Here is a 24,525-nt window from a genome sequence, read left to right as displayed (position 1 = left end):
ATCATACATAGTTTCAACATATGCATATTGATCTTTGAGCATGTTGCAAAAGTTTATATATATATATATATATATACATATATGACATGTTTGACATATCAAATATACGTAGTCATGAGATAAAATTTAAAAAAGAAAAAAAAGAAATGTATTCTATCTTAATACAAATCAATGAATGTGACATATACTAATTTCAATTTTCTTTTTCTTTTTTTTAAATAAAGGGAGTAAAGTAATGAAAAGGTAAAAGTACATGTACAACACCGTGGATTTGTTTTTTTTTTTTTTTGTGTGGAGAGGAGGGGGTGTGAAACCATAGATTGGAAGCTGACCTAAAAGTGATTAGATGAGTTAATAGCTCTTGGTATATTTTAGCCATCGCCTAAAAGCTAAATTTAACTATATTTTAAAGACAAGTAAGGTATTGAATAGTTGTCAGTCACTTTGCTTTGAAAGGTGTTTTAGAAAAAGTATTTTCTCAAATGATTAGCTTGTTGTATACTTGGGGAAGAAGCAGAGCTAAATCACATTTTGGGGGGGCGGGGGGTTGTGGAAAAAACGAAAAAAAGAAAGAAAAGTATAACCTACTGTAGATATATATACACCCATGAAAATACATTAATATAGTGCAATTTTTAAGGTTAAAATACATAAATGGTAATTTATTATTGTATATCTCCCTTGGGATTCCTAGTTGGTGGGCTCACTAGACCAGACGCAAAGAATCCGCCCTATCGCCCCACCTTCTTCTCTCTCTCTCTCTCTTTCTCTCTCTTGCATTTAGACCACACAAAGACAGACATTTCCAAATCCCAAAAACATCTCCAAAACCCACATCCCAACCCAACCAGACCTCTTTTCCTCTACTCTGTTTTCTTTGATGTAAAAAAAGTTTCCATCTTTTTTATTCACAAACGAGAAAATAAGATATATAACACCCTCCATCTCCTTTCACAAATTCACTATAACCCAAAATCCAAAAACATAGAAAAAAAAGGTGAAATCTTGATGGGGTACCTATCTTGCAGAGCTGAATCTGCTATCTCAACCTCTAATTCCCATACCCCATCTTCCAAAACCACCTCTTCTCCTCAAGAAAGGCCCATCAAGATCCAACAGTTTGATTACAGTGACCTTGAGGCAGCCACCAATGGCTTCTCTGACCAGAAGTTGTTGGGGAAAGGAAGCCATGGTTATGTCTATAAGGCTGTCCTCCGTGGTCGTCTTGTTGCTGTGAAAAGGCCTTCTCGAGCCCATCACAACCTCTGTCAAAGACCTGCATCTTCCTCTGCACCAGAGATCACCAATGAGGTTGACAATGAGATCGAGATCTTGTCCAAGATTCAGAGTCCAAGGCTGGTCAATCTGGTGGGTTTTACAAATGATTCAAAAGATAGGCTTTTGGTGGTGGAGTTCATGAGCAATGGTACTCTTTACGATGTTATTCATTCTAGTCCTCGACCTCCCACCTGGGGGCGAAGAATTCGATTGGCTTTGCAAACTGCTAAGGCCATTGACACCCTTCATTCTTCAAACCCACCTGTAATTCATAGAGATATTAAGTCCGCAAATGTGCTTATTGACCGTAATTTCAATGCCCGTTTGGGAGATTTTGGCTTGGCATTAAGGTGCCATGTTGATGACTATAGGCTAAGGTCCACACCCCCTGCAGGTACCATGGGGTACCTTGATCCTTGCTATGTGACCCCAGATAATTTGAGCACAAAACTTGATGTTTTTAGTTTTGGGATTTTGTTGTTAGAGATTATTAGTGGTAGGAAAGCTATTGATGTTGGTCATTCACCACCTTCTATAGTGGATTGGGCTATTCCCCTTATAAAGAAAGGGAAGCTAATGGCTGTTTATGATCCAAGAATTCCACCTCCCAAAGATCCTGTTGTAAGGAAGCAATTGGCTGTTATAGCAGCCAAGTGTGTGAGGTCTTGTAGGGAGCGTAGACCAGCCATGAAAGATGTGGTTGTTTGGCTTAGTGGTTTGAGTAAGTTGGTTCCTCTGCATACATGGAATGGTTTTAATAATCCATGTTTGATGGTAGAGACTGTAGGACGCCCTGTTGAAGTTAGAAATCCTAATTTGAACATGGTTGAAGGTTTTGGAGAAGGGAATTTGGATTCCATGGATGCTAAGTTTGCTAAACAAGCCATGAGGAGTTCAAGGAGAGTTTACTCTGACTTGGGGTTCAGTAGCAATTTGATGGAGCTTATGGCTACTACAGATGGTGAGTCTGAATTGCGCGGTGATGCTGATGGAGTTGAGCCTGTTTCAAAATCCGGTAGTCGGGTTTCTAGTTCAAGATTTGGTAGTGGAAGACATATCATTGGATGGAAAACTCCATCCCGGAATGATGCTGGTAAAAAAGATGTGTTGCATTTCAGAAGAAACCGTTCCTTTGGGAAAGGTTCAGAAATATGTACGAGCAGAGACGATGTGATTCTTCGCTCAAGTTTTCGTTCTCATAAAGCTGAAGTTGTATAGTTCAGAGCATAAAATTTTGGTGAAGGGATTCAAAAATAGAGCAAAGGTTGGACCTGTAAGCTTCTCTGGCTTTCAATATTGAACATGTAAATTTGTTTGTAGCTCATTGTTTGTGGGTTTCATTCATTGTTAATCTGTTTTTCATTTTTACAATTGTGAAGATCATGGGCACATTGCTTATGTCCCAATTATAGGCTGTTTGATCGTTGTATTAGTTTTCATGTTTGTTGTGCAATATTGATTATGTATGATAAGAAATGCACTTTAATGCATACATGAAACTGATTCAAAAACCATCAAATGCACAGAAATTTGATGTTCATCCTTGAAACTTCAATTTGTCTTACTATTTGTTTGTACTAATATAATTTGAATGAAAAGTTTAGATTCACCAAAATTTGAATCAAAATGTAGGTTCTACATCTTCAGATTCTATCATTTTTTTTAATTAAAACCAGTCAAAAGCTTCTTTTTGAAATGGAGTGAGGATGAATCTAGGAATATAGTCAAGTCCTGAATGTAGGACGACTTGAAAGAAATTTTCTGTTATCTTCTTTGACAAGATAGCCGAAAAGTATGGCCCACAATATATTCCCTCGAGAAGTTTTCCAGTTTCTTCCATCTAGATATGGACAAAACATAGCTAAAAAATTTTCCCAAGAAAATAGCTTTCTAATTTTTGGGATGGTTGAAGTAATTCTTGGAGATACATGATGGGTTTTGAACTTTAACTTTCCATTAGGTTCTGAATGTGGCTTTGGAGTCTTTGCAAATTGTGGTTGAAGCTATTTTCAGTTTTTCTCTGTGAATTTTTTGGAAAATTGAAAATTTGATACTATTTTCGATTGGAAGTGAGTCGGGTAAAACGTCACAATCATAAGTAGGTTAATCACTTACCTCCATTTTTTCTGGCACTTTCATCCCAAAGAAACCCAAATAGATTTTTGCACCAAACAAGAGAAAAATATCTGCATTATTGGGATTCTGTCTTACTTGTAACTCTTTTTCTATCTGTTTTTTTCTCCAATACATAATTTCAGAATTTGAAAAATGTGGTTGGCTTTTTTCCAAATAATACATGATCAGCCCATATCCACCTAAGAAAATCAAATAGCAAGACAATTATGTAGTGGAGCATCAGGAAACTTCTGTTTATATAGTTTAGCCATTTGGCATCAAGGGGCTCAAGATTTTTATGGTTGGCAAACTATATACCCAAATAATATAATTTAAACCGTCAATACACTTTCAAACCAACTTAATTATGAAGATTGGCAAATTACTCAAGGTATTATTCGTTGAAATAATTATATCTTTTTTAAGTTTGTTCATAATTATTTAACTTCCTTATTTACATCATGTAAGGATGCTTAAATATCATGTAAGGATCCAACTATAAGCATGACTCAGATTCCCATGTGATGCCAGCCCAGCCTTGTCATTTTTTCTATGCTCATTATCTTCCACAGCCAATAATCCTTCAAAGTCAAATATAATTAGTCAACTAATGCCAATTGTAACCATTTTTTCCCATATGACATGGTAATAAGGAAAAAGTTGTACACCACCAGTAAAAAAACAATAAAAATATTGACTTATAGTGCCCCGTTTGCTCATTTCTTAGAATTCCTTTTTTTAATTTCTTTTATTGTACCACGACGTGGTAAAATAAAATAATAATAAAAGACTTGTTGACCTAATTATTATTTCCAAGTGCAAGTTTTCTTTAGTTTTTATCTTTTCTCCTTTTTCTTTTTTTTTTCTTTTCCATCATAATGTTTCATGCTTTTGGGTACCAAAATTACTGAACCAACAACTTCGTTTTACTTTCAAAGGAAACGATTCTGTTATAAAAAAATAAAAAATAAAAAAATAAAATAAAAAAAAAAGAAGAAGAAGAAAACCAACCTTTCATTCAAATCATGTAGCTAGTTTGCTTCGTATTCCCCATTTGGAATGAACATCACTTTTGCTTTCCAAGAAATTTAAAGTAAAAAGAAGATTCACCCTCTACCATGTAAAGTTAGACAAAGACAAGAAATGAATTATCAAAAATAAAACCATTCTCCATTGTTTAAAAAAAAAAAAAAAAAAATTAAGACTATGCTGTATATATATTGTCGAACTAATCCTTACTATATAGAGTTTTTCTTAAGAGTTTCTATTCTAATGAAAAATACTGTTTTATTACATATAATGCTTCTTATTTAAATACTCAAAACTATATAAAACTAATTTAATCTAATAGTAAAACTTCTTTTGTTTTCACCCATTTCTGGGACGGTGTTGTACTGTTCAAGAAAAAGACTGCACACAACCCAAGTTACCTCTACTCAAGTGGAGCTAATGTTGCAGCCAAACATTCTCTTTTATTCAGATAAATTTTTAAATTTTTTTGTTTTTAAATGGAGAGAATAAAACAGCTCTATAATACAGACAAGCTGAGCTTTACTTATCAAGAATGCTTGGAAGCAGTGCACAAAACACTGTTTTTTGAACTCAAAACTGGGGCAATATTATCGATAACATTTGGTGTCTGTAGCTGTTATCAGGAACCTATAAGATGTTATATTCCTTTTACATATATTAAGGCTTTACAGCTCATATATATTAATTTTCCAACTCCCATCTCCAAAGTGCTTCTCTCTCTCTCTCTCTCTCTCCCTCCTTTTAAACTTCTGAAACTTGATATTTGTTTTTTAGAGTTTGTGTTTTCTGGGAAAGAATTTTGAGTGGTTGACTTCAAATCCATATCATATGGAGAAAGATGGACCACAACGAATCAAATATTTTATATCCTCGTGATTTGCACAAGCCCTCTATTCTTGTAGCCTAATGTGTAACAGTAAAAGTTTCTTCCTTTAGCTTGTGATATTTATATTTATATATTTTTCTTTTGCCTCTATGTATGTATCATTTGGAATTGCTTGAACTCATATATGTGTATATTCGCCAAAACTTGTTCAATTTATTAGGTTTAAATTTCCCACAATCTTTATGTTAAACCATTTTCATAAAAGAAATTTGAGATTCAAGTCTCTAAAGTTCATAACTTATTATAAAAGAATTTTGAAATTCAAATCTCTAAAGTTCATAATTTATTATAAAAGATTATGTTGAACATATAAAAGGTGATTTAAGTCTTTAAACTAATGTTCTAAAAAAAATGTTAGATATTGTCAGAATTTGTTTATGACGTTCCATTTTTCCAAATCTTTATTATAAATTATTTTCTTTAAATTATTTTACAATTTAGAATCTTAAAGTTCATAATAAAGTATTATAAAAGGTTTTTAAAAGCCATATTGTTCCAAATCTTTATAATTTCCCCAAGTCTTCATAATTTCCCCAAGTCTTCATTCTAAACCATTTTCATTAAACCAGTTTGCAATTTTGATCTTTAGACTTCATAATTAAGTATTATAAAAGGTTTTGATTAGTATTGTCGAAAACTTGTTTTTAAATGTCCAATTTCTCCTCAAAATCTTGACTCCAAACCATTTTTATCAAATCATTTTGAGATTTAGATCTTTAAAATACACCATAAAGTACTCTAAAAGGTTTTGTGGAACGTGTAAAGGTGAGTTAACTCTTTGATCTTTATGAACAGGTTCTCCTTGCAAAATGAATTATTAGAAGTGCCAGTTTTTTCAGATTGAATGGATATAGTAGAAAGTACAATCCTATGGAAGGAAAATAGAAGGAAAGCTAAGGTTTTTAGGTGAAATGAGAAAGCCTACAATCCTATGGAAGGAAAATAGTAGGAAAGCCAAGGATTAGGTGAAATATGAAAGCCTCACATTCCCTTGAAAACTTTTCTTTTGTCTTTAAATTACTCCCTTTGTCTTATTTAACGAACGCACATGTTTAGACACTTCCAGTGCATTCCAATATCCATTTTGAAGTCACTCAAATAAGAAGAGAACTGGACAAAATTTTCACAAAATAATACAGGATACTCAATTGCTACAATAGGAACTGTATGACGATGCAGACCAAATAATGTTCGGTGCATCCCATATCATCGCACGGCAGAACGGTTTTTTGTAATTTTTTTTTTTTAAAAGATTTTTTTAGGTAAATTTTTTAACCTGAGAGGGGAAAAAAAAATTAAAAAGATAAAAAAATCGAAGATTCCTAAAAGAATAAGAAAGTGATACTCACAGCGCTAAGCAACAAAATTTGGAGTCATGTTATTAAAATATGGTGTTCATATAAATGAAAACACAATGATGCTACAATTTGGCTAAACATTCTATAAACTTTTAAGGACAAAATTAAATTGAAAAAAAGAAAAAATCAATGCTATCTGTCAAAAGAAAAGTCCCATTAATGCACTGAAACTATCTTCACTAACTGCTTTTCAAACTCACTAGTTGTTGCCTTCAAAGAAGTAATTAATTGAAAGCCAGTCAAGATGTGAGGAAGAGCATAACAAGGACAAAACCCTGAAGCTGAAATCTGGCAATGCCATTCTTGTGTACAAATTTAGAACCGGAGGATCAGGGCTTGGAGATCATAACCACACATGAAAATTTTTGAAACAAGCAACCGAAATATTTTTTAAGATTTTATGCCCTCTCAACTCAATCTCACATTTTGCCTGGTCTTGATCATTCGCTTGAGTGTAGCTAGCCAAAAGTTGCACTCATCCCACTCGCTAGTGGTGAGAAGTACCTGACAAAAAGTAGATGAAAAAAGTCAACAGCCCGATCTAACATTTGCTCAAAAAACTAAGAGTTGTAAATGTTAACATTGCACCTGGATTTGCAAGGCAGTTCCAAAATCACCATTATCCAATGCCTGGCAGAGCTGAACAAGCTTATCACCAGCATTTTTAGATATGTCCCCACTGTTGAGTTTAGCAAATAATGCACCTATCTTCCTTGAATTGTCTTCAATTTCACGCTTCTTACCTGGATTTGCTCGTGAACCTCCCAAAGCTTCTGATGTCTCATTGAAAAGTCTCGTCAAAGTTGTGATGACAGGTTTTTGGTTGGCTGGATCAAGATATCCAGATAAGACAAGCTCATTAGTAAACAAAATTGGGAAATTAAAAATTTAAAAAAAGGATTTCCAAGCAAAGAGACATCAATTAAAAATATATATAATAGTATTTTCAAAAATCTTCAATTTATTTGATCATACACGTGATACCAACATCAGGAAGTTAAAGCTTTAAATAGACCGTTTTCCAAGTGTTACAATGGATTATATCGACTGCCCAACAGAATATTGCCATCCCATTTATGTCAATTTGGTGAGTTTTTCTTCTTTTGTTCCATTTTAAAGCATATAAACTAGCAATGCCTTTCGAGAATGAAGCTTTGTTGCAGCACCATCATGACGTTCAAAGGGGGCATCAGATCTAAAGAACCCAGGAAAATTTCAAATTTTCAACCTGGATATATAATAAATCCAATTACCTGGAACATTAGAAGTATCAACCGTCTGTATAGTAGGAGGTGGAGCTGCAGGTGTCACAGAAGTTTGTACTGGTGTTGATTGAGTAGGACTAGGTGGTTGTATTGAACCCAAAGTAGGTCCTTGAACAACTCCTGAACCAGTGACAGGCATAAATCCTCTTGGTGGAGGAGAGGGAGCAACAACATTTGACATTTTGTGGCCAGGAACTGCACCCAATTGTGATGGAAGAGTGCCAGCTGCACCAGCCACAGGTGGAACAGGCTGATAAGCATGGTTTGTTGTTCCCTGAAATGCAATTAGAGAAATATTAAGCTCATCCCATCATTCAAGTTACCCGCAAATCAAATGTAACACCGAAAGAAAGTGTATATACAGGATACAACTGAGAACCCAATGTAGGCTGCTGATATTGATCTGCATTTTTCAAGACAGGAGGAGTTGATGGAACAAAGGGCCTCACAGAAGGCTGAGAGGAAACAGGAGGTACAGGGAATTTCTCCTAGGAGAAGCAAGGAAATAAGCAGTCATGTTATATACAGATGCTAACACAATAATTATGATAGAAGAAAATTGGCATCTCCAAAAAGGAAATTGTCAAATTTACAAGGGTCTGATCGATATCCAACATCAACATAAAAATACCAATTTTTACAAACAATAACTTTGTGGAAACATAAGAGATTCTAACAAAGATATGATACGGAATCCAATTTTATCCACAAAATCAATAATAAAAATAGGCCTACCTACCAAGAAAACAAAAAAAATTACCTGAGGAATCTGAGGCGTCTGCGATGGAACAAACATAGCAGGCTGTGATGCAGGCTGATATGGAGCAGGCTGTGATGGCTGATATGGGGCAGGCTGTGATACAGGCTGATATGGGGCAGGCTGTGATGTAGGCTGATATGGGGAAGGAACACCATATCCTCTTCCATATGAAGAACCAACAGGTTGTTGATAGTTTCCACCATATGTATCGCCAGGAACATTTGACTGCAACTGTGAAGATGCTGGTTCCTATACAGTAAACAAGAGCGACTCAATTCACAATAAGGGCAACATTAAGAATAATTTTAACCATATACTGGCTATTGATCAGTCTCTAGGTTGCAACTCTTGATCATAGAATGTTGCAACTGTAATGCAGATATAGTCCCTGGACAACAATCAAAAGGAAAAACAATTGGCAAAGAAATAGTGAAGAAAAAAATACCTGATAATAGGTAGAAGATGCCCCAACGACGCCATAATTAGAAGAATCAGCAGCATACACAGCTCCACTTGGAGTAGATGATCCATCAAAAGGCAACGCCTTCTCAACTTTCTCTGTGTAAATTGAAGTACAGATATTTAAGTATCCTCAACTGGCATTGCACTCTCAGGCAACAAGATAATGACTTTTTAACAATAGAACAGCATCTATTGGAATACTTCAACTACCTATAAAGCTATACATTAACATACTATATGCTACCAAACTACTATACCAGATTCTGTAGAACGAGCGATACGATCCCTTAAGATTACAATTTCTGGTGACAATTCATCTGAACCCAAAAGTTTTAGGTACTCCATTGCTGTTGTTAGAAGCCCTTGACTAGCTAAAATTTCAGCATATTTCTCAACAAGCTTGCACAAAGATGCACTAAACCGTTTCTGCCCTGACGCAAAAGCAAGGACAATAGTCTTCTCCATCAAGTCCTAAAATATTAAACGAACTTTATTAGCTCCATGGTCACCCAAACAAAAAAAAAAAAAAAAGGGGCTCAAACCAGACTACAATAGAACCAAACTCACCTGAAGAAGGTCAACATACGACTTCCCATCATGATCAGTTTTCAAACTCCTTGACCAAATCTCTACCGTCTTATCAATATTTCCCGCACAAATGTAACAAATAGTTGCAGCCAGTGTATTGCCAGCAGCTATGAGTTTGGAAGCTAGTGTGTCACAAAGCAAAGTCCACTCATCTCTGGATGAAAACTGTTTATTCATAATAAAGAGATAGTAAGCTAAAAAGTCAACTAGTAGACATGTTTCCTTAGTAAAGATAATTCAAGAGGGGCATATCCACCACTGTAAATTTAGAGGAAAAAATGGAACAACCCAAGTATTAAAGCATCAATTGTAACCATCTAGTTTATTACAATTCAGCTTATCCACAAAATTGTGCCAAAGCTCAAATCATAATATCTGAAAATAATAATAATTAACCATCCAGCAGCATTTATTGTAACTAGAAACAGAGGAAAGAGGGCATAAGCATGCTCATGCTTGTTCGTAGACTTTTAATTAACAGGAAGAAGCAAAAAAGGGGATGTTTAGACATAATCAGCAAAAACAAAATAACTTCCATCGAAAATTAAAATGGCTAGAACTCTCAAAAAAAATAAAATAAATAAAAATACTATTCATTGCAATCTTGCTTTTTATCTGGTATCTGATACAGAATGCAAACTATAAGTGAATCTATTCTAACCTCGAGTTAGAAACTTACACTACAGAGAAGAGCAAGTGTCTCTTTCCAAAATTTGAGGGGTCTAGAGTTTACAAGACTCAGGAGATCATTGTTTACCATTGCTGAAACAACCTGAAAGTTAAAATGAGTCCAGAGATGAGAGAAACTTTCAAGATAATATTAACAATTTCCACAGTCGAAAGATAAAATGGAAGAAGTCAGATCTTTTTATATATCTCAAAGCTAATCGAATGTAAAAGATAGTGTTTCAATGCATCTAAGAATAGAAGATAGAAATTTCAATAACCTTTAGGTAAGGAGAACGGCTCATCTTAAGGTATTGATCCCGTGTACTCTCCCACAATGCTGTTCCACCAGCATGCGCAATAACTAAAGCATCGGCCATCTTATCTGCTGATATGCACTTTGCAACAGCCCCCTTATAGTCTCCAACAACTAACGCATGCTGAACACATTCATCAAAAGAAGGATCAGTGCTCTCCTCAATTCCATCCACCTCTTCTTGCATTTGTTCTGTACCAGGAACAGTATCTCCAACAATGAATTTATCACCAGAGGTTGCCAACGGTGTATCAGCTTTAGGACTAGGAAGATTGTTAAAGAAATCTTCCCCGTTGTCAGTGGGGAAAATGGTGGCTTCATTTTCACCCCCGAATCCCACTTTATCAGTTGTTTCTTCAAGTCCAAGAGCATCAACTTCCTGGGATAGGTCATCTGGAACGCTATCTTTTGCTTCCTCAGGTAAGGTGAATCCAAGGTGAGTGAGAAGCTTTGTCCTTGCAGTACCATCATCTTCAAACATAACTTTTAATAAGCCCCATGTTTCTCGGTCATCCTCAGATCTATTAAAACAAAAACAAAAATCAGAAGACAATATTTATTCTCCTATCTAAGATGATAACAGAGAATTAAGTTCTCGGAGAGACTTGTTATCCCCCCTAGTGACTATGATGACATACTCAGACTCTTGTGATTTCCTATCGCATAAAGCCCTCAAAGACGATCTTTCACCACTTTGTATTGCAGCTTCAAATTCAGAGGAACGACTTACTAAACTCTGTTCAGTAACCAAGCTGTGTACAAAAACCTGGACACCAGGAGAAAAATCAACAATAAAGTTCATTATAACAAACAGCTAGGTGCAGAACAAGAGAAGCATACCTCTGAAACACCAGGTGAAGCACCCGAAACAGATGACTTAGGGTGAAATGACAAAAGCTTGCCTCCAAAGCCGAAAGATACGCCAACTGGACGTTTATACCATTTTGGAGCTCTCAAATATGCTGCCATGAAAAGGATATAACATATCATTTCAAGATAGAAGTTAGTTACCAGGACTCCCCACACAGAGACAAACATACACTATATAGAGAGCATAGACAATTAGTGCAGAACTGTAGAATAGAGTACATATAGTTAAAAACAGGGTTATCGCTCATTCATTGCAACTACTAACTAAAACTACATTACCTGAACCAAAATCAGCCTCACCAACACCATATCTGCTGCAGCCCTGCAGGGTGAAAAACAGGGTAAAGAAATTATAAATATTTAAAATTAAAAAATAAATAAATAAATAAAAGAGGCAATATTCATACAAACTACAATATTGAGTAGGATGATGGGTTCTCTAACAGATGGGTGATAAACCACAATCCATCGATAAAAAAACTATGTAGATCAACGCTACTTGAGTCCCAAGGTGGGGTATCTGTTGAATCTATGTCTCTCACGAAATGGACATATCACCACATTGCAAAGTTTGTGATACAGCTTGCTCATACAACAAATATGGCAATTCCATTTAATGAACTAATGCCAAGATAAATGTTGACCATTTTAGATTGGGCATTTACATTCCATCACTCAATACAACAACTTTATTGAAAATCTAAAGAAGCATATATTGGGTGAAAACCAGTAATTACAAATTAAGCATTGTGGAATACCTCAATATTGTAAATGCCAATTTTCCCATCAAATGAAGATGCTGATATAACTCCGGGTATTTTTGGATACCAGTGTACATCAAAATTCCAGTTGGTGCTTGCTGGCAATTCACAAGCAATCTAAACAACGAGTTTAAAAAAAAAAAAAAAAGGGCATTTCCATCAGAAACTATTGTAAATTTATCACAACTTGAACATAAAACAAGAGGAAGAGGACAGAGGGGCCGAATAGAAAGGGCTCGACACAGATATCAGTGGCTGCTGGAAGGAATGACAGAGGCCATACCTCTCCAGAAACTGTGTCCCAGCAAATAGTTCGGTTGTCCTTGGCACATGTAAGCAAATAGGAGTTGTCAATAGGGCACCATGACATTGCAATTACACCTGGTGTAAGAATGCAGGTAAAGCAGACAAAATCATAAGCATGTCCAGTAAGGTGTATGAGGAAAATATGTTTGGAAAATGAAAGTGCATTTCGTAGCAATGCTATGTCACATTTACTATACTTCAATTGAACAAAAGAAAAGAAAAGAGAAGGCTATGCAAAACCGATGGGTAAAAGAGTTTTTTCTAATGTCAATGTATGGTAAAAAAATGTAACTCGAGTAATCTGCTAAAACTGAGAGACACTGTAAAGGTGCTCTAGCTTTAATGCTTTAACATACAAACTCACTTGCACTTGTCATTAAGTGGCAAAAATAGCCAAAAGGAATAAAAGAATAACATGATAAAACATATGCTAGTGAACCATTAAACATCATTACAAGGAAAGAAAAAAGGGAGAAGATTCAGTTTGCTAACTTTTTGTTACCTTTAGTGTGTCCCACAAACTCTTTGACTGGTGACATTACATTCCGCATATCCCAAAGCTGCTTGCAAAATATACTAAATAAATTATGAAGTTTTACCCCTAAAAATACAGCAATATAAGCAGCAAACCTATTACCCTCAAAGCAGGAGAGCCATCTTCATCTGATGCAACTACAAGCTGAGTGGCAACATCAGGATTCCACTGCAAAACAGAGCAGCGCCTTCTAACCGAATCCGAGAAGCTGCAAATTGGAAAAGGTCATTCAGATTATCAATAACACCATTATGTCTCTTGACAAGAGACTCTAATGAGTAAAAATACATAGATCAGTCCAGAGCAAATAGCATAAAGATTACCTTATTACTGGTTTTTGCTTCTTTAGGTCCCAAACCACTGGAAAACAGAAGATATTCAGTTTCCAACTAAACAAAAATTAAGAGATAACAATTAGTTGACCATAGGATCTTTCCTTACCCGTTGTTCCATTATATGAAGTAGATGCTAAAATGTGTTGAACTTTACTATTCCACGATAAGAATGATATCTCACCCTGAGCAGCAGAACCACTACCCTGCTCAACAATGACTAAAACTGTGTTAGATATCCGCATAGATTTAACCCATATGATCTATCAGAAGAAAAAGAGATCTGGAAAGTTCATGACACAAAGATGTATCTAAAGAATTCAAAAAACTACTGAGTATATCTAATATATGAGGAGACTCAAAATAAATGTTTAAAAGAATAACTTCATGCTTGTTAACTTTCTCTTCTAGTAGCTTCTTATAGTATCATCTCCTACTTCTGTATTTTCAAACACATTCTCAAACTTTTCCATGTCACGGTAGTACATATTAATGTTCTTTATAATCCTGCCACTTTTGGTGAAAATAACTAACAAACAAATAAATGAACAAAGTGACAAAGTAACTTTAGTGTATATGCATATATAACTACCTCTAGAACATTAGTTCAGGAAAGGAACTGCCTCTAACATCCAACCAATTTGCCTTGAGGCTATTTTTAATTATAGATTGTTAAAAGAAGTACCAACTGAAAAGTTAAAATCTCTTTGGAAAAGGTATCTACCAAATGTTTTCCTACTTTTAAATTACCATATGGCAATTGATGACATGATAATTTCATCGATTGTTAATAAGAGTGAACTATAAAAGGTAAAGTATGAAACAAATCTGAGTTGATATTTATGTGCACATTCGAGGAGGAGAAGGATTTAAATATTAAACATTTAGAAATGAAGAATTTAGCATCCATTTGGACTATCAGCAACCAATGACCACAAACCTTGAGAGGTGGAAAATGAGAAGGTTCTGCAGGATTTGCCAAATCCCAGATGCAAATTTCACCATCGTCAGCACCAGATGCAAGTAAGTTTGGTGCAATTGAATTAAACTCAAGGCCACGAACCTAAGATTCAAAGAAAAAGTTGGAGAAGGCATGTAATGTAATCATCATTTGCCCAAATGATTGAAAAAGCATCACAAACAGCAGGCAAGCAATTCACAGACGAGGGAAACTTACAGGCCCTTTATGCCTCGTGAGATGTCCAACAAGAGCACTTTCACTTGCCTCAGAACTTAAAGAAGAAAAAAACGATAATAAGACTTTTGCGAACTAGAAATTAATAGTCTTACTAATTACTGTTACTTATATCCTTCATCTTATCATTTTATACGCAAGGCAAATAAGTCTAGTTACACTGCAGTCTGAATTAAACAAAAGCATAATTTCCAGCAACCATTTAACATCCATTCAGTCACTCAGCCACGATGGTACACATATTATTTTTCATTTTATGATTCCAATTTGCCACCAAGCAAATAGGTCATTAGTCAAATTTCACTCTCATTTTCTCCCAAATTCCATAAAGCAAGACAGTCGCTCGAATTCACCACAATTGAACGGTGAAGAAAACCAAAATGAGAAAAAAAAAAAAAAAAAAAAAGACAAGATCGGATCAGATTGAACGGGAAAAAAAAAAGCATTGCAACAAAGCAGTCACAGATATCAAATTTCTACAAAATTAGCATTTAATTAGAAATTTCAGGCCAGGTCATACAGGTAAATTTCCCAGCATCAATTTCCCGCCCATCAAGTTATCCAAAATCCAAAATTCTCCGTTTATCTACCTCCAACTTCTCGACAAATAAAAATTAGCTTTAAATTACAAGAACAAACCATGTCCCCATTACGCAAAATAGAGTCTTTCTCTGAGTCACCCCAAATAGGGGGAAAAAAAATTTCCTCAAAAAGAAATAAAAAAAAATTCAAATTTGGGTCACATTCAAGTACCACAATCCAATTAAATTAAATCAAAATCCTCAGTTTCCCACATTTTCTCAACACCCGTAAATAAAACTACAATTTCAACCATAAATCCAGATATTTCAATAAAAAAATCCAATTGAATTCGATTCACATTCATTCAAACCCCAAAAAGAAAAAAGAACGAAATTCAAAAAATTCAGAAAAGAATTACCGGATCAGAGCGAGTGGGTTCCAGATATCAATGTTGCCATCAACGAGACCACCAGCAATGAGTCCGAGCCCAAACTGCTCATTACCAGTACCAGTAGGCTTAGCCCAAGAGAGACGATTAAATCTCTCAGAGCTCGGAGATTCTCCAACAAGAGCTAGGTCCCGATCGTCAGACTGGAAATCCAGCTTAAAGATCTCGATATTAGCAGAAGAGCTGAACGACAGATCCACCGCACCGGCCATCGTCCCCGCGGCCATGTAAGGCGCGTCCGGTGCAAGCGCCACCGAGGCCGATCTATTTATCCCTTTAATACACGCCATGGCCGAAAAATTAAAAAACAAACAAACCCCTTTAAACCCGACCACTAACCAATATCTATATACGTATTACAGATTACACAGAGAAGAGTGTATTAAAAAAAAAAAAATTGGATCTGTAAACAGAGAATTTCAAATAGGGATTCAGATATGCGAAAATGGAAGATTTTTGAGAATTGAATTTAGGGTTCGATCTGATCTGTTTGGAAAATAAAATTCTTTTTTGTATTTGCGCGAAAGTGAAAAACACACACTCTCGCTCTCTCTCTCTCTCTCTCTCTCTCTCTCTTCGATTCGCTCTCTCTCCTCTATTTTTATTTTTATTTTTTTCTCTGTGCGGGTGTGTGTTGTGTGAAAATATTTTTGGCTAAATTTTGTTGATTTTATTTTTTTACGTTACCGAGGGTTTTGTTATAAGGTTTCAAGTATTTGTCGTGTGGACTAAGGTTCTCAGTATCAATATGCTCAAAAACTAGTACCTTTTCCGAGTAATCGGTGTTTGTTGATAAAGTTAAGGGCATTTTGGTCTATAATGTACACATTACGTAGCGGTTGCTTAGGAAGTTGACATGAAATTACAGTAGAGAATAAAAAATGAGCGAGTGTGTGTTTTCTCGTCAGTTGTCCAATTAAATCATGACAAGTGTTCCAAGGGTTTATTAATTTTTTTTTATTTTAATATTTTTCTTTTAAGAGCCCTTAGTTTGGGCCTTTTTGATGGTAAGGTCAGGTCCATTAATCCAGATCCATTAATCCAGCTGGAAGCCAGGAATCGAGCAGTAGCCCAAAGTTTTTTTCCTTCCATGTTTTTTTTTTTTTGTTTTTTTTAAGAAATGTTTTTATTTATTTTTTTTCTTTTGATTTTCTATATTATCCCCTATAAAATTTAAATATAAATGGTTTGAATATATCTTATTTTAAAACGAGATTTTTGTTTTTCTTTTTAGAAAAATAATTTTAACTCAAAATTTTAAATTTGTCCAAAAAAATCAACTTTTAAAATAAATTACAGATTTAGTAATCTAATAATATGGATCTTCTCTTAGTTTTCTTCTATTCGTACTTATTTGTTGTAGCATTGTAATTTCTTTTCGAGAAACTGTTTTCATTTTAAACGTGATTTCCAAATTGACATTACATTATGCGACCAAAAAAGAAAGTGACATAACATTCGTATTTCTATAAAAATATATAAGATGAGAATAAAAAAATCACATAAGCTAATAAGATGTACGGAGTCAATTGATATTTATATATTTTAGATGTGACACACATGATAAAAGCTAGAAAATAATTACTTGTTTGGTACTGATTATTACCTTATAATAGCAAACATTAGAGTGCACCATACTATTGAAGAATGAAGAATCTCACTTTTGGTTTAAAAACCGGGAAAAAAAGAAGAAGAAGCTTTTGGAAGCATTGGATAATTTATAATTTTAGTTTCCAAAAATAGGTTTTAGCCTTACTCTCTAGAACATGTTCACTGAATTTGAATCAAAAGCTTCCATAAGTTCTATTACTTAAATATCATTCAAAAACTTCTTTTACATAACAGGTACTTTGCAAGCAATCTCAATCTTTTTCTAATGCAAAGGCAATGAAATTCCAATTGAAAAGAAGCTGCATCAATTCCCATTGTTAAGCTCAACAGGGGGATTATGGCGATCAAAAGGAAGCTTAATTTTGCCAAATGAACCAGCAGGAACAAGCTTCATATTCTCACAGTTGCAGATTTCAATCATAAACCCATCTGGGTCATTGAAAAAAAGCTGATCAATTGTAGTCCCACCTTCATCATCTTCCAATGTTCTCTTCATATACTTTATATTTCTCTCTTTCAGTTTTTCCTCCACTGCTTCCATATCTTCACACTGCCCAAAAAAATAAATAAATAAATAAAAAATAAAGAAAGAGAAAAGAAGACAGCGAAAACCACCATTGACAATGTCCATGAAAGCTCAAAAAAACAAAGGGATTTATAGGAAATTTTGTATGAACCTGGAAAGAAATATGGTTGTCCATGGGATCCAAATGATCAGTGTCTGGCAATCTATCTTCATCCTTGGACTGAACCAAGTGAATCCCAACTCCATAGTTGAACAACCAAGCACCATCGAAGTCAAAAGCTTGTGGCCTCTCAATCAGAACGAAACCCAGAACTTGAGTGTAGAAATCAATGGATTCCTGAACATTTCTACAGAGCCTGGATACATGATTCAAAGCCATTAAAGGAAGTTGGTCATGATCACCATCATCTCGACCTTTCTCTGTTTTCTCTGCTTTTTTTGAATCACTGTCTACTCTGTTTTTCAATTGTTCTTCTTTCTTCTCCATCTTTGAAATGTTGATGTTAAAGATTATGGATGTGTTTGTTTGTTCATGTAAAGTGGCAAAAGAGAGCTAAGCATGGTTGTGTTTTATATATAAAAGCCATAGACATGGTGAGGAGGTGGAGGCTGGAGAGGATACATAACACGTGGTGGAAAAATACAAAGGGAAGGTTGTACGTGTGGCTGTGTCAAGGAGACGCCTGCATTTTGCTGCTGATGATGAGGTTTATGATTACCTACTTCAAATTATTATTAAGGTAATTAATTAAACCCATAAAATGTATTTATTTTTAAATATTTAAAATGAATTTGCATCATTTATTTTGTCCTTTTCAAAAAAAAATTAGGAAAAAAAAAGAGGACAAAATTTCATTATTTTGTCTTTTTATGACCTCTCAATTAATTTTAAAATCTATAAAGGTGTACTTTTAATTATTCTTTGGAGCTTTTTGGAATTTGGACATAGTAAAACATTTCAATTTAAAATTCAAGATCCTTTTTATGAAAATAAAAATAGAGAAAAATATTAATTCCCTTTAGTAATTTTAAACATTACAGAAACTATACAATACTTGACTACAATTTATTTTATTTTACCATTTTTTTGGTTATTATATTACACTATTTTTTAAAAGATCAAACTATTTTAACACTCTCACTATAAACCATAACCATTATAACTTTTTTTTTTTTAATAAGAAAAGTACAAATTTTTGTTTGAAAAATATATTAAAATAAAAACCTGTTAACTTTGCAAAGAGGAAAAGTACATTCTCGGAACTTTCCCCAAAAACACACACACACAACTCAGTTAAACAATCCAGGTTAATTTTTCTACAAAAGAAAATTAAAAAAAAAAAAGGAAAAAAGAAGAAGAAAAACCTCCCAAAATCCAAAGCACAATCTTAGAAAAAAAAAAAAGAAAAAAAATCCCTCGAAAAAAATCAATAATGAATGAATGCCACCAAAAACTTAGCACTAACTCAATCAAAAAATCACTTTTTTTCAGCACCAAACGCCACAGCCTACCCGCAAAGCAGAAACCAACAAACAGTTAAAAAACAAAACCCACCGAGTTTCCACTTTTATTTCTCCCTTTAGCTTTCCACTTTTCTTTTTCGCCCACAGCCTACAAGCTTCTCCACCACGTCGCTTACCACAGAGAAGATCAAACCGGGTAAGCCGGGTCTCAGACCGGAGTCACCACCACCATCACCATGTACAGGGACGTCTCGAGCTGCAACAGTTACAACTATGGCGATGCCCTTTACTGGGATGCAAGATATATCCAGGAAGGTGGTTCTTTTGACTGGTATCAGCGTTACGTTGCTCTCCGACCCTTTGTCCGCAAGTATATTTCCACTAATTCCCGTGTTCTTATGGTGGGCTGTGGCAATGCTGGTGATTTCTCTCTCTGTTTACTTCTAGATTTCTGGTTCTGGGTTATTGAAATTTTTTTTTTTTTTGTTGGTTTTTCGCTTTGTTTGGCTAAAAAATGAACTGGGTTGTTGTGGGTCATTGAAATTTTTATTTTTATTTTTTGTTTGTTTTTAGCTTTGTTTGGCGAAAAGATGAACAGGGCTAGAGAGGAAAGGAGCAAGATTGGATTTTTTCGATATTGGGTTGTGATTGGTGATGTTTAAGACTTCGAATATAACCTTTTCCCTTTTCCTGGCTGGGTTATAATAAAAGGAAAAAGAATGGGGTTTTTGGTGCAGTTCCTAATTATGGAGTATTTGATGCTTGTTTTGCTCGTTCTTGGTAGTGGATAAAATTGTGTAGAAATTTGGATTTGTGCTTTTCTCTTTTATATGTAGAGAATGGATTAGGACCTTTTATATTTCTTTTAAGTAACCCGTTTGGGTATTTTCGCTTCAGTTTGAATTTCCCCAAATTGAGTGGATTCCGTTATCTTTTTATTCTGTTTGGTCGGTGAGAAAGTGTGGTAAACGAAAAGAAGTATGATACTTGTCAAGGCATGTATGATTCAGTACCTGATGTGAAAATCTTCGTTTTACTTGAAAGTTGGGTGGGGGGAGGTTAGGGGATGATCCCTAATTATTAGATTTGTGGTGAATGAGGTTTAAATATGAGTAATGGATCCAATTCTTCATAAGCATACATTATTGGGAACTTCAGTTTCAATTTAGCTTAACTGTTTTATTTAGTGGAGCTGATTTTCTTAATTTGTCACAGCTTTGGATGAATCCATCAGGTTGGGCTTCAAACTGGAGCTCACCCACATTAGAGTCTTCTAAGGCATTCTAGGAGCTTACCAGAAAATTTTCTGTGGAGTCCGATCTTTTAAAAACCTAGAAATGGAAATATCATGTTTAGTTAGCTAAAAAAATCAAAATTTAGATAAAGTTGATCCAGCAAATGTATTCTTTTAAACTATAGGATCTAAGACTAGTACATTAAGTTGCCAAGTTTTGGCGTTGAAATTTGTAGCATCTTGTTTCTCTAGTTTAAACATACTAGTTGCTTGAGATAAATGCTTCTTTTGTCATCCTTTTCATTGTGCACTATTATACTCAAGATGGTAATTTTACATTTTGATCTATGATGTAATCATTCCAATTGACTTGTTAAAATGAGAATAAGATTCCAGATTTTAAAATTACTGGTATAATGTGCTAATTTGGACATGGCGACATATTCTAGTTACCTTCTATGTGGAAGTTTAGAGTTTTATGCAATGATGTAATGCAAAATACTGTTTAGGGTGCTTTGACATGCTTCTACCTGACATCCTCCTTGCCATAATTGAAAATTTGAAAGGCAAAATTTTGATGTGATTTACAATTTTATTGGAGTAAAATATATGGTATATAAGCTTTTGGCTGTTTGACCATTTTCTCATGGATTACTTTCTGCCTTTTTTTTTTTTTTTTTTTGAATATTTTGGTAGTTATGTCTGAGGATATGGCGAAGGATGGATATGAAGACATAATGAACATTGATGTTTCATCAGTTGCCATTGACCTGATGAAAAAAAAATATGACCACGTCCCTCAGCTGAAATGTATCCTATTGATAAAATATTGATATGCATAGTCCATTTTGTTTTGATATTTCTTAACCATGAGCTCAAGTATGAAGGCAAATTTCCTATATAAATCTTAATAGATATGGAAATGGATGTTAGGGATATGAGCTTCTTCCCAGATGAATCATTTGACGGTGTCATTGATAAAGGTATAAATTTATTACATTAGTTTTTCGGAATTTTCTGTATTGTGCTCTAATTTTGCATTTAATGCATTTCTGCTGCGTTGCTGGTGCCACCACTTGTGCACAAATGGCCTGCCAAACCTCCATAATAGGCACTCTTGATTCTTTGATGGTATGTTTCATGCTCCGATGTTCTTACCACTCCTTGTTCATTGCTGGAACTGTTCTAATACTTCCATCTTGTTCTGATTTTAGTGTGGCACCGATGCTCCAATTAGTGCTGCCCGGATGCTAGGGGAAGTGAGTAGGTTGTAGACTTTAAGACTCTATAAGCTCAACTATGTGTTGCAGTTAGTTACATATTATTGTTTAGAGGTTGAATTTTGTTTATGTTTGTTATATGTATTGTTAATATCTATATTTCTAAAGTTATTATTTATTTTTTTGTAGGCTTCTTAAACCGGGGGGTATTTATATGTTGGTAACTACACACCTCTAGACATGCTTTATTTCTCCTCATTTTGTCTGTTCTTTCTTTAACCTGAAGCAGAAAACTTATTATCTGTTGTTGAATTGTAAATCCACAGATAACATATGGTGATCCTTCAGTAAGGATGCCTCATTTGAGTCGACCAGCTTACAGTTGGAAAACTGTATTATACATCATACGTAAGTTTTTCATTAGATTCCTTTTTCTTTTTCTTGTCCATATTTCTTTGGTTCTTTGGATATGACTCTGCTTCCATAGTGTTACTTATTCTGCTTAATAAAAGGCAGTGAAATTAAGTTCTATTGATATTTTTTTCCCATTGAGGTAATTTAGGCTTTGGAACTTGTTTATGAGAGCATAAACAATAATAGAAGCAAATATCTACGCAAATATTTGATTATAAAATTAGTCTAGAACTCATAGTTTGACAAACAGCAAACTTCAATACGGAAGAGGATATTGTTGATCATGCAAAGATATCAAGTTGTCTTTTATATTGCTAAATAATTTTTGTTTAGGTTTTCCTCTTAGTTCCTTATTCCTCCTTTGGGTTCCTTGTGAGGTGGTGATGGGTACAATTGAACTTAAGAGAAAGCCTTGCAGTGCAAAAATGAAACTGTTTAAAGGGGTTGCTTGTTTATAAAATTGTCTTTTCTTGAAACTTGAGAGTGATTGATTGTCGATTAAGAGCATTCTGTCAATTCTTTACCCTCTTTCTATTCCTCTCACTTCTTTTTTCTTCATTTTTTTCCTGTCCTCTTTGCAGCTAGACCTGGATTTGAAAAGCCTGCAGGTTCATCAACAAAGTCAAATTTGGAACCTATTCCTACCACTGATAAGGGCTTGCTTCCGCCAGATTATGTATTGGAAGATCCAGATTCTCACTTTATATATGTGTGTAAAAAGACGGATGATACGGAGCTAAGCAATGCAACCGTCTATCCATTGAAAGCTGATGTTTTATAGTAATAACTTCCACTGAAAAGCACTGAACTGATGAAGAGGTAGCGGGTTACACCCTATTTTACAAGCTTCAACAATCATTTATATGTGATCATTATTCTTGCTTGTACAATGAGGACTAATCATTAGCATTCTTGAGGTTTTTGTAACTGATAAAAAAGGATTCTGTTTTGTTGAATCAATGTGCCAAGGCTAGCTTTTAGTGTGGAAAATAAAGAAAAAACAAAAACAACAGAAGAAAAAAAAAAAAAAAACCAAATATACCGATCAGATACAAGCATCCCTTTTTTTTTTTCCCATGTACTTTAGTGTACCAGTAGAATTTTAATTTGTTTTTAAGTTTTAATGTCTCAAAATCTACTGATTCTAAAATGATTGATGGAGAACTAGTTTTTGCATAAGCTAGTCTTTACATAAATTAGGATTTTAGCTGAGGTGGACCTTCTATGTAATTGAATATTTGATTGAATAAGAAGAGAAAAATTATACAGGGGTTGATAAAGGTGTTCATAAAAATTGTATTTTTTGTCGAAGTTGAAAATTATAGGAGGATATGTGAATTGACCCAATTCAGAGATGTGATTGGCCTTGGGTATCTATGCCCCTTTTTTCTCTTCTATTTTGTTGGTGTCTGGAAGGTAAATATGTTATGGTTTTTGGCAAGCGGACAATCATTTTTGATTCATATAAGCTCTGGAAAGTTTTAAAACCAGTTCTAATATCCAAATGATAAAACAGTGAGAGAGGGAAATTATTTAATGTCCTGGAAACTTGGCCCATTTTTGGTTTTTTGAACATGTAAAACACCAGCAGAGAAGAGGATTGGTTTTTAAGGACATGGTCTGTCTTATCAAAGGTCCATGTGTTTGGACATGAGATTGAAAATGGTAGAGACCAAGTCATGAAACTTTGGACTATGTTTATTCCTATTTGGGAAATTTGTTTTTGAAAATACATTTCATCCAAATATTTCTTCCGAATCAAAATTTCAAAGTACGAAAGGGTAACAAGGCCATCCAATTATGTCTAATCATCTTTTTTTTCCTTTTTTGTTTTTTTAAGTGATTTCATCCATCTAAATGTCATCTATTAAATCTGATATTGTAATATTTTCAATCGGATAAAAAAAGGTATTATCATCGAAGAATGAATAATTTAAAATTAAAAATCATAATTCAAAACGGTTACTTTTCTTGGACGTCCCCCCCAAAAAAAAAAGGATATAAATAAATAAAAAATAAAAAGGAAAAAGAAACAGTTATATTTTGGAAATTATTGGGGTAGTTCAGCAGGTAATTAATTTCTCTTTTTTTTTTTTTTGAAAAAGGTAATTAATTTCTCTTTAGTCGTACTAAAGATTTATATAAATCTTATCTTTTCTAAAATTGGATACTTCCTTTTTTGGGAAGCCACAACCCATATTATTAATCATATTATTTATTCTATTTTGATTATTTTTTACCCATTTGTTATATTTAAAATTAAAGGATAATCACATTAGTCTTCTAGATTTTTTTTAATTTTTTTTAATTTTCAGATTTGCTCTTAAAATTTGAGAAGACTATGAAAGAGGCACTTCAAAA

The 24,525-nt window shown here is 34.2% G+C and overlaps 4 protein-coding genes across 6 annotated transcripts; 2 read left to right on the top strand and 2 right to left on the bottom strand.

Moving 5' to 3' along the window:
* The first annotated feature begins 702 nt into the window (after positions 1-702).
* Positions 703-2,818, top strand: LOC107417447 (serine/threonine-protein kinase-like protein At3g51990). Its single transcript, XM_060814754.1, has one exon. It carries the CDS (start codon positions 1,009-1,011, stop codon positions 2,494-2,496), a length of 1,488 nt encoding a protein of 495 aa, XP_060670737.1. The 5' UTR covers positions 703-1,008; the 3' UTR covers positions 2,497-2,818.
* A 3,847-nt stretch (positions 2,819-6,665) lies between these two features.
* LOC107417475 (protein transport protein SEC31 homolog B) lies at positions 6,666-16,323 on the bottom strand. 2 transcript variants are annotated; one of them, XM_016026082.4, is made up of 22 exons: positions 15,666-16,323; positions 14,708-14,762; positions 14,471-14,593; positions 13,640-13,736; positions 13,522-13,558; positions 13,301-13,406; positions 13,166-13,223; positions 12,641-12,738; positions 12,355-12,474; positions 11,876-11,918; positions 11,567-11,688; positions 11,365-11,492; positions 10,692-11,247; positions 10,424-10,516; positions 9,724-9,909; positions 9,414-9,627; positions 9,140-9,252; positions 8,695-8,943; positions 8,297-8,422; positions 7,923-8,208; positions 7,258-7,496; positions 6,666-7,173 (listed from the first exon to the last, which is right to left on the bottom strand). In XM_016026082.4, exons 1-22 carry the CDS (start codon positions 15,983-15,985, stop codon positions 7,078-7,080), a joined length of 3,465 nt encoding a protein of 1,154 aa, XP_015881568.3. In that variant the 5' UTR covers positions 15,986-16,323; the 3' UTR covers positions 6,666-7,077. The 2 variants fall into 2 exon arrangements, with proteins under 2 accessions (XP_015881568.3, XP_015881569.3); XM_016026083.4 differs by lacking the exon at positions 8,297-8,422.
* Positions 16,324-17,473: 1,150 nt separating this feature from the next.
* Positions 17,474-18,393, bottom strand: LOC107417440 (glyoxylase I 4). Its single transcript, XM_016026054.4, has 2 exons — positions 17,984-18,393; positions 17,474-17,856 (listed from the first exon to the last, which is right to left on the bottom strand). The coding sequence occupies exons 1-2, from the start codon at positions 18,317-18,319 to the stop codon at positions 17,611-17,613; spliced, it is 582 nt and encodes a 193-aa protein (XP_015881540.2). The 5' UTR covers positions 18,320-18,393; the 3' UTR covers positions 17,474-17,610.
* Positions 18,394-19,281: 888 nt separating this feature from the next.
* Positions 19,282-23,233, top strand: LOC107417449 (uncharacterized). 2 transcript variants are annotated; one of them, XM_025074369.3, is made up of 9 exons: positions 19,282-19,716; positions 19,870-19,947; positions 21,227-21,340; positions 21,445-21,513; positions 21,642-21,661; positions 21,745-21,797; positions 21,940-21,970; positions 22,077-22,158; positions 22,746-23,233. In XM_025074369.3, exons 1-9 carry the CDS (start codon positions 19,533-19,535, stop codon positions 22,943-22,945), a joined length of 831 nt encoding a protein of 276 aa, XP_024930137.2. In that variant the 5' UTR covers positions 19,282-19,532; the 3' UTR covers positions 22,946-23,233. The 2 variants fall into 2 exon arrangements, with proteins under 2 accessions (XP_024930137.2, XP_015881551.1); XM_016026065.4 differs by lacking the exon at positions 19,870-19,947 and having other exon boundaries at positions 19,303-19,716; positions 22,746-23,120.
* The last annotated feature ends 1,292 nt before the right edge of the window (positions 23,234-24,525 follow it).

The sequence above is a fragment of the Ziziphus jujuba genome, chromosome 2 (genome assembly GCF_031755915.1).
Source record: "Ziziphus jujuba cultivar Dongzao chromosome 2, ASM3175591v1".
Classification (NCBI taxonomy): domain Eukaryota; kingdom Viridiplantae; phylum Streptophyta; class Magnoliopsida; order Rosales; family Rhamnaceae; genus Ziziphus; species Ziziphus jujuba.
This window is presented reverse-complemented; position numbering and strand designations above follow the sequence as displayed.

Excerpts from the sequence above, each read along its gene's own strand:
- LOC107417447 (XM_060814754.1), top strand. The coding sequence starts at position 1,009 with ATGGGGTACCTATCTTGCAGAGCTGAATCTGCTATCTCAACCTCTAAT.
- LOC107417475 (XM_016026082.4), bottom strand. The coding sequence starts at position 15,985 with ATGGCGTGTATTAAAGGGATAAATAGATCGGCCTCGGTGGCGCTTGCA. Across the intron at positions 14,594-14,707 it reads TCACGAGGCATAAAGGGCCT|GTTCGTGGCCTTGAGTTTAA; the intron begins GTAAGTTTCCCT and ends TTTGAATCTTAG. Across the intron at positions 11,919-12,354 it reads TTGGCATTTACAATATTGAG|GGCTGCAGCAGATATGGTGT; the intron begins GTATTCCACAAT and ends TTCACCCTGCAG.
- LOC107417440 (XM_016026054.4), bottom strand. The coding sequence starts at position 18,319 with ATGGAGAAGAAAGAAGAACAATTGAAAAACAGAGTAGACAGTGATTCA. Across the intron at positions 17,857-17,983 it reads ACAACCATATTTCTTTCCAG|TGTGAAGATATGGAAGCAGT; the intron begins GTTCATACAAAA and ends TTTTTTGGGCAG.
- LOC107417449 (XM_025074369.3), top strand. The coding sequence starts at position 19,533 with ATGTACAGGGACGTCTCGAGCTGCAACAGTTACAACTATGGCGATGCC. Across the intron at positions 19,948-21,226 it reads TCGATATTGGGTTGTGATTG|TTATGTCTGAGGATATGGCG; the intron begins GTGATGTTTAAG and ends ATATTTTGGTAG. Across the intron at positions 21,798-21,939 it reads ATGCTAGGGGAAGTGAGTAG|GCTTCTTAAACCGGGGGGTA; the intron begins GTTGTAGACTTT and ends ATTTTTTTGTAG.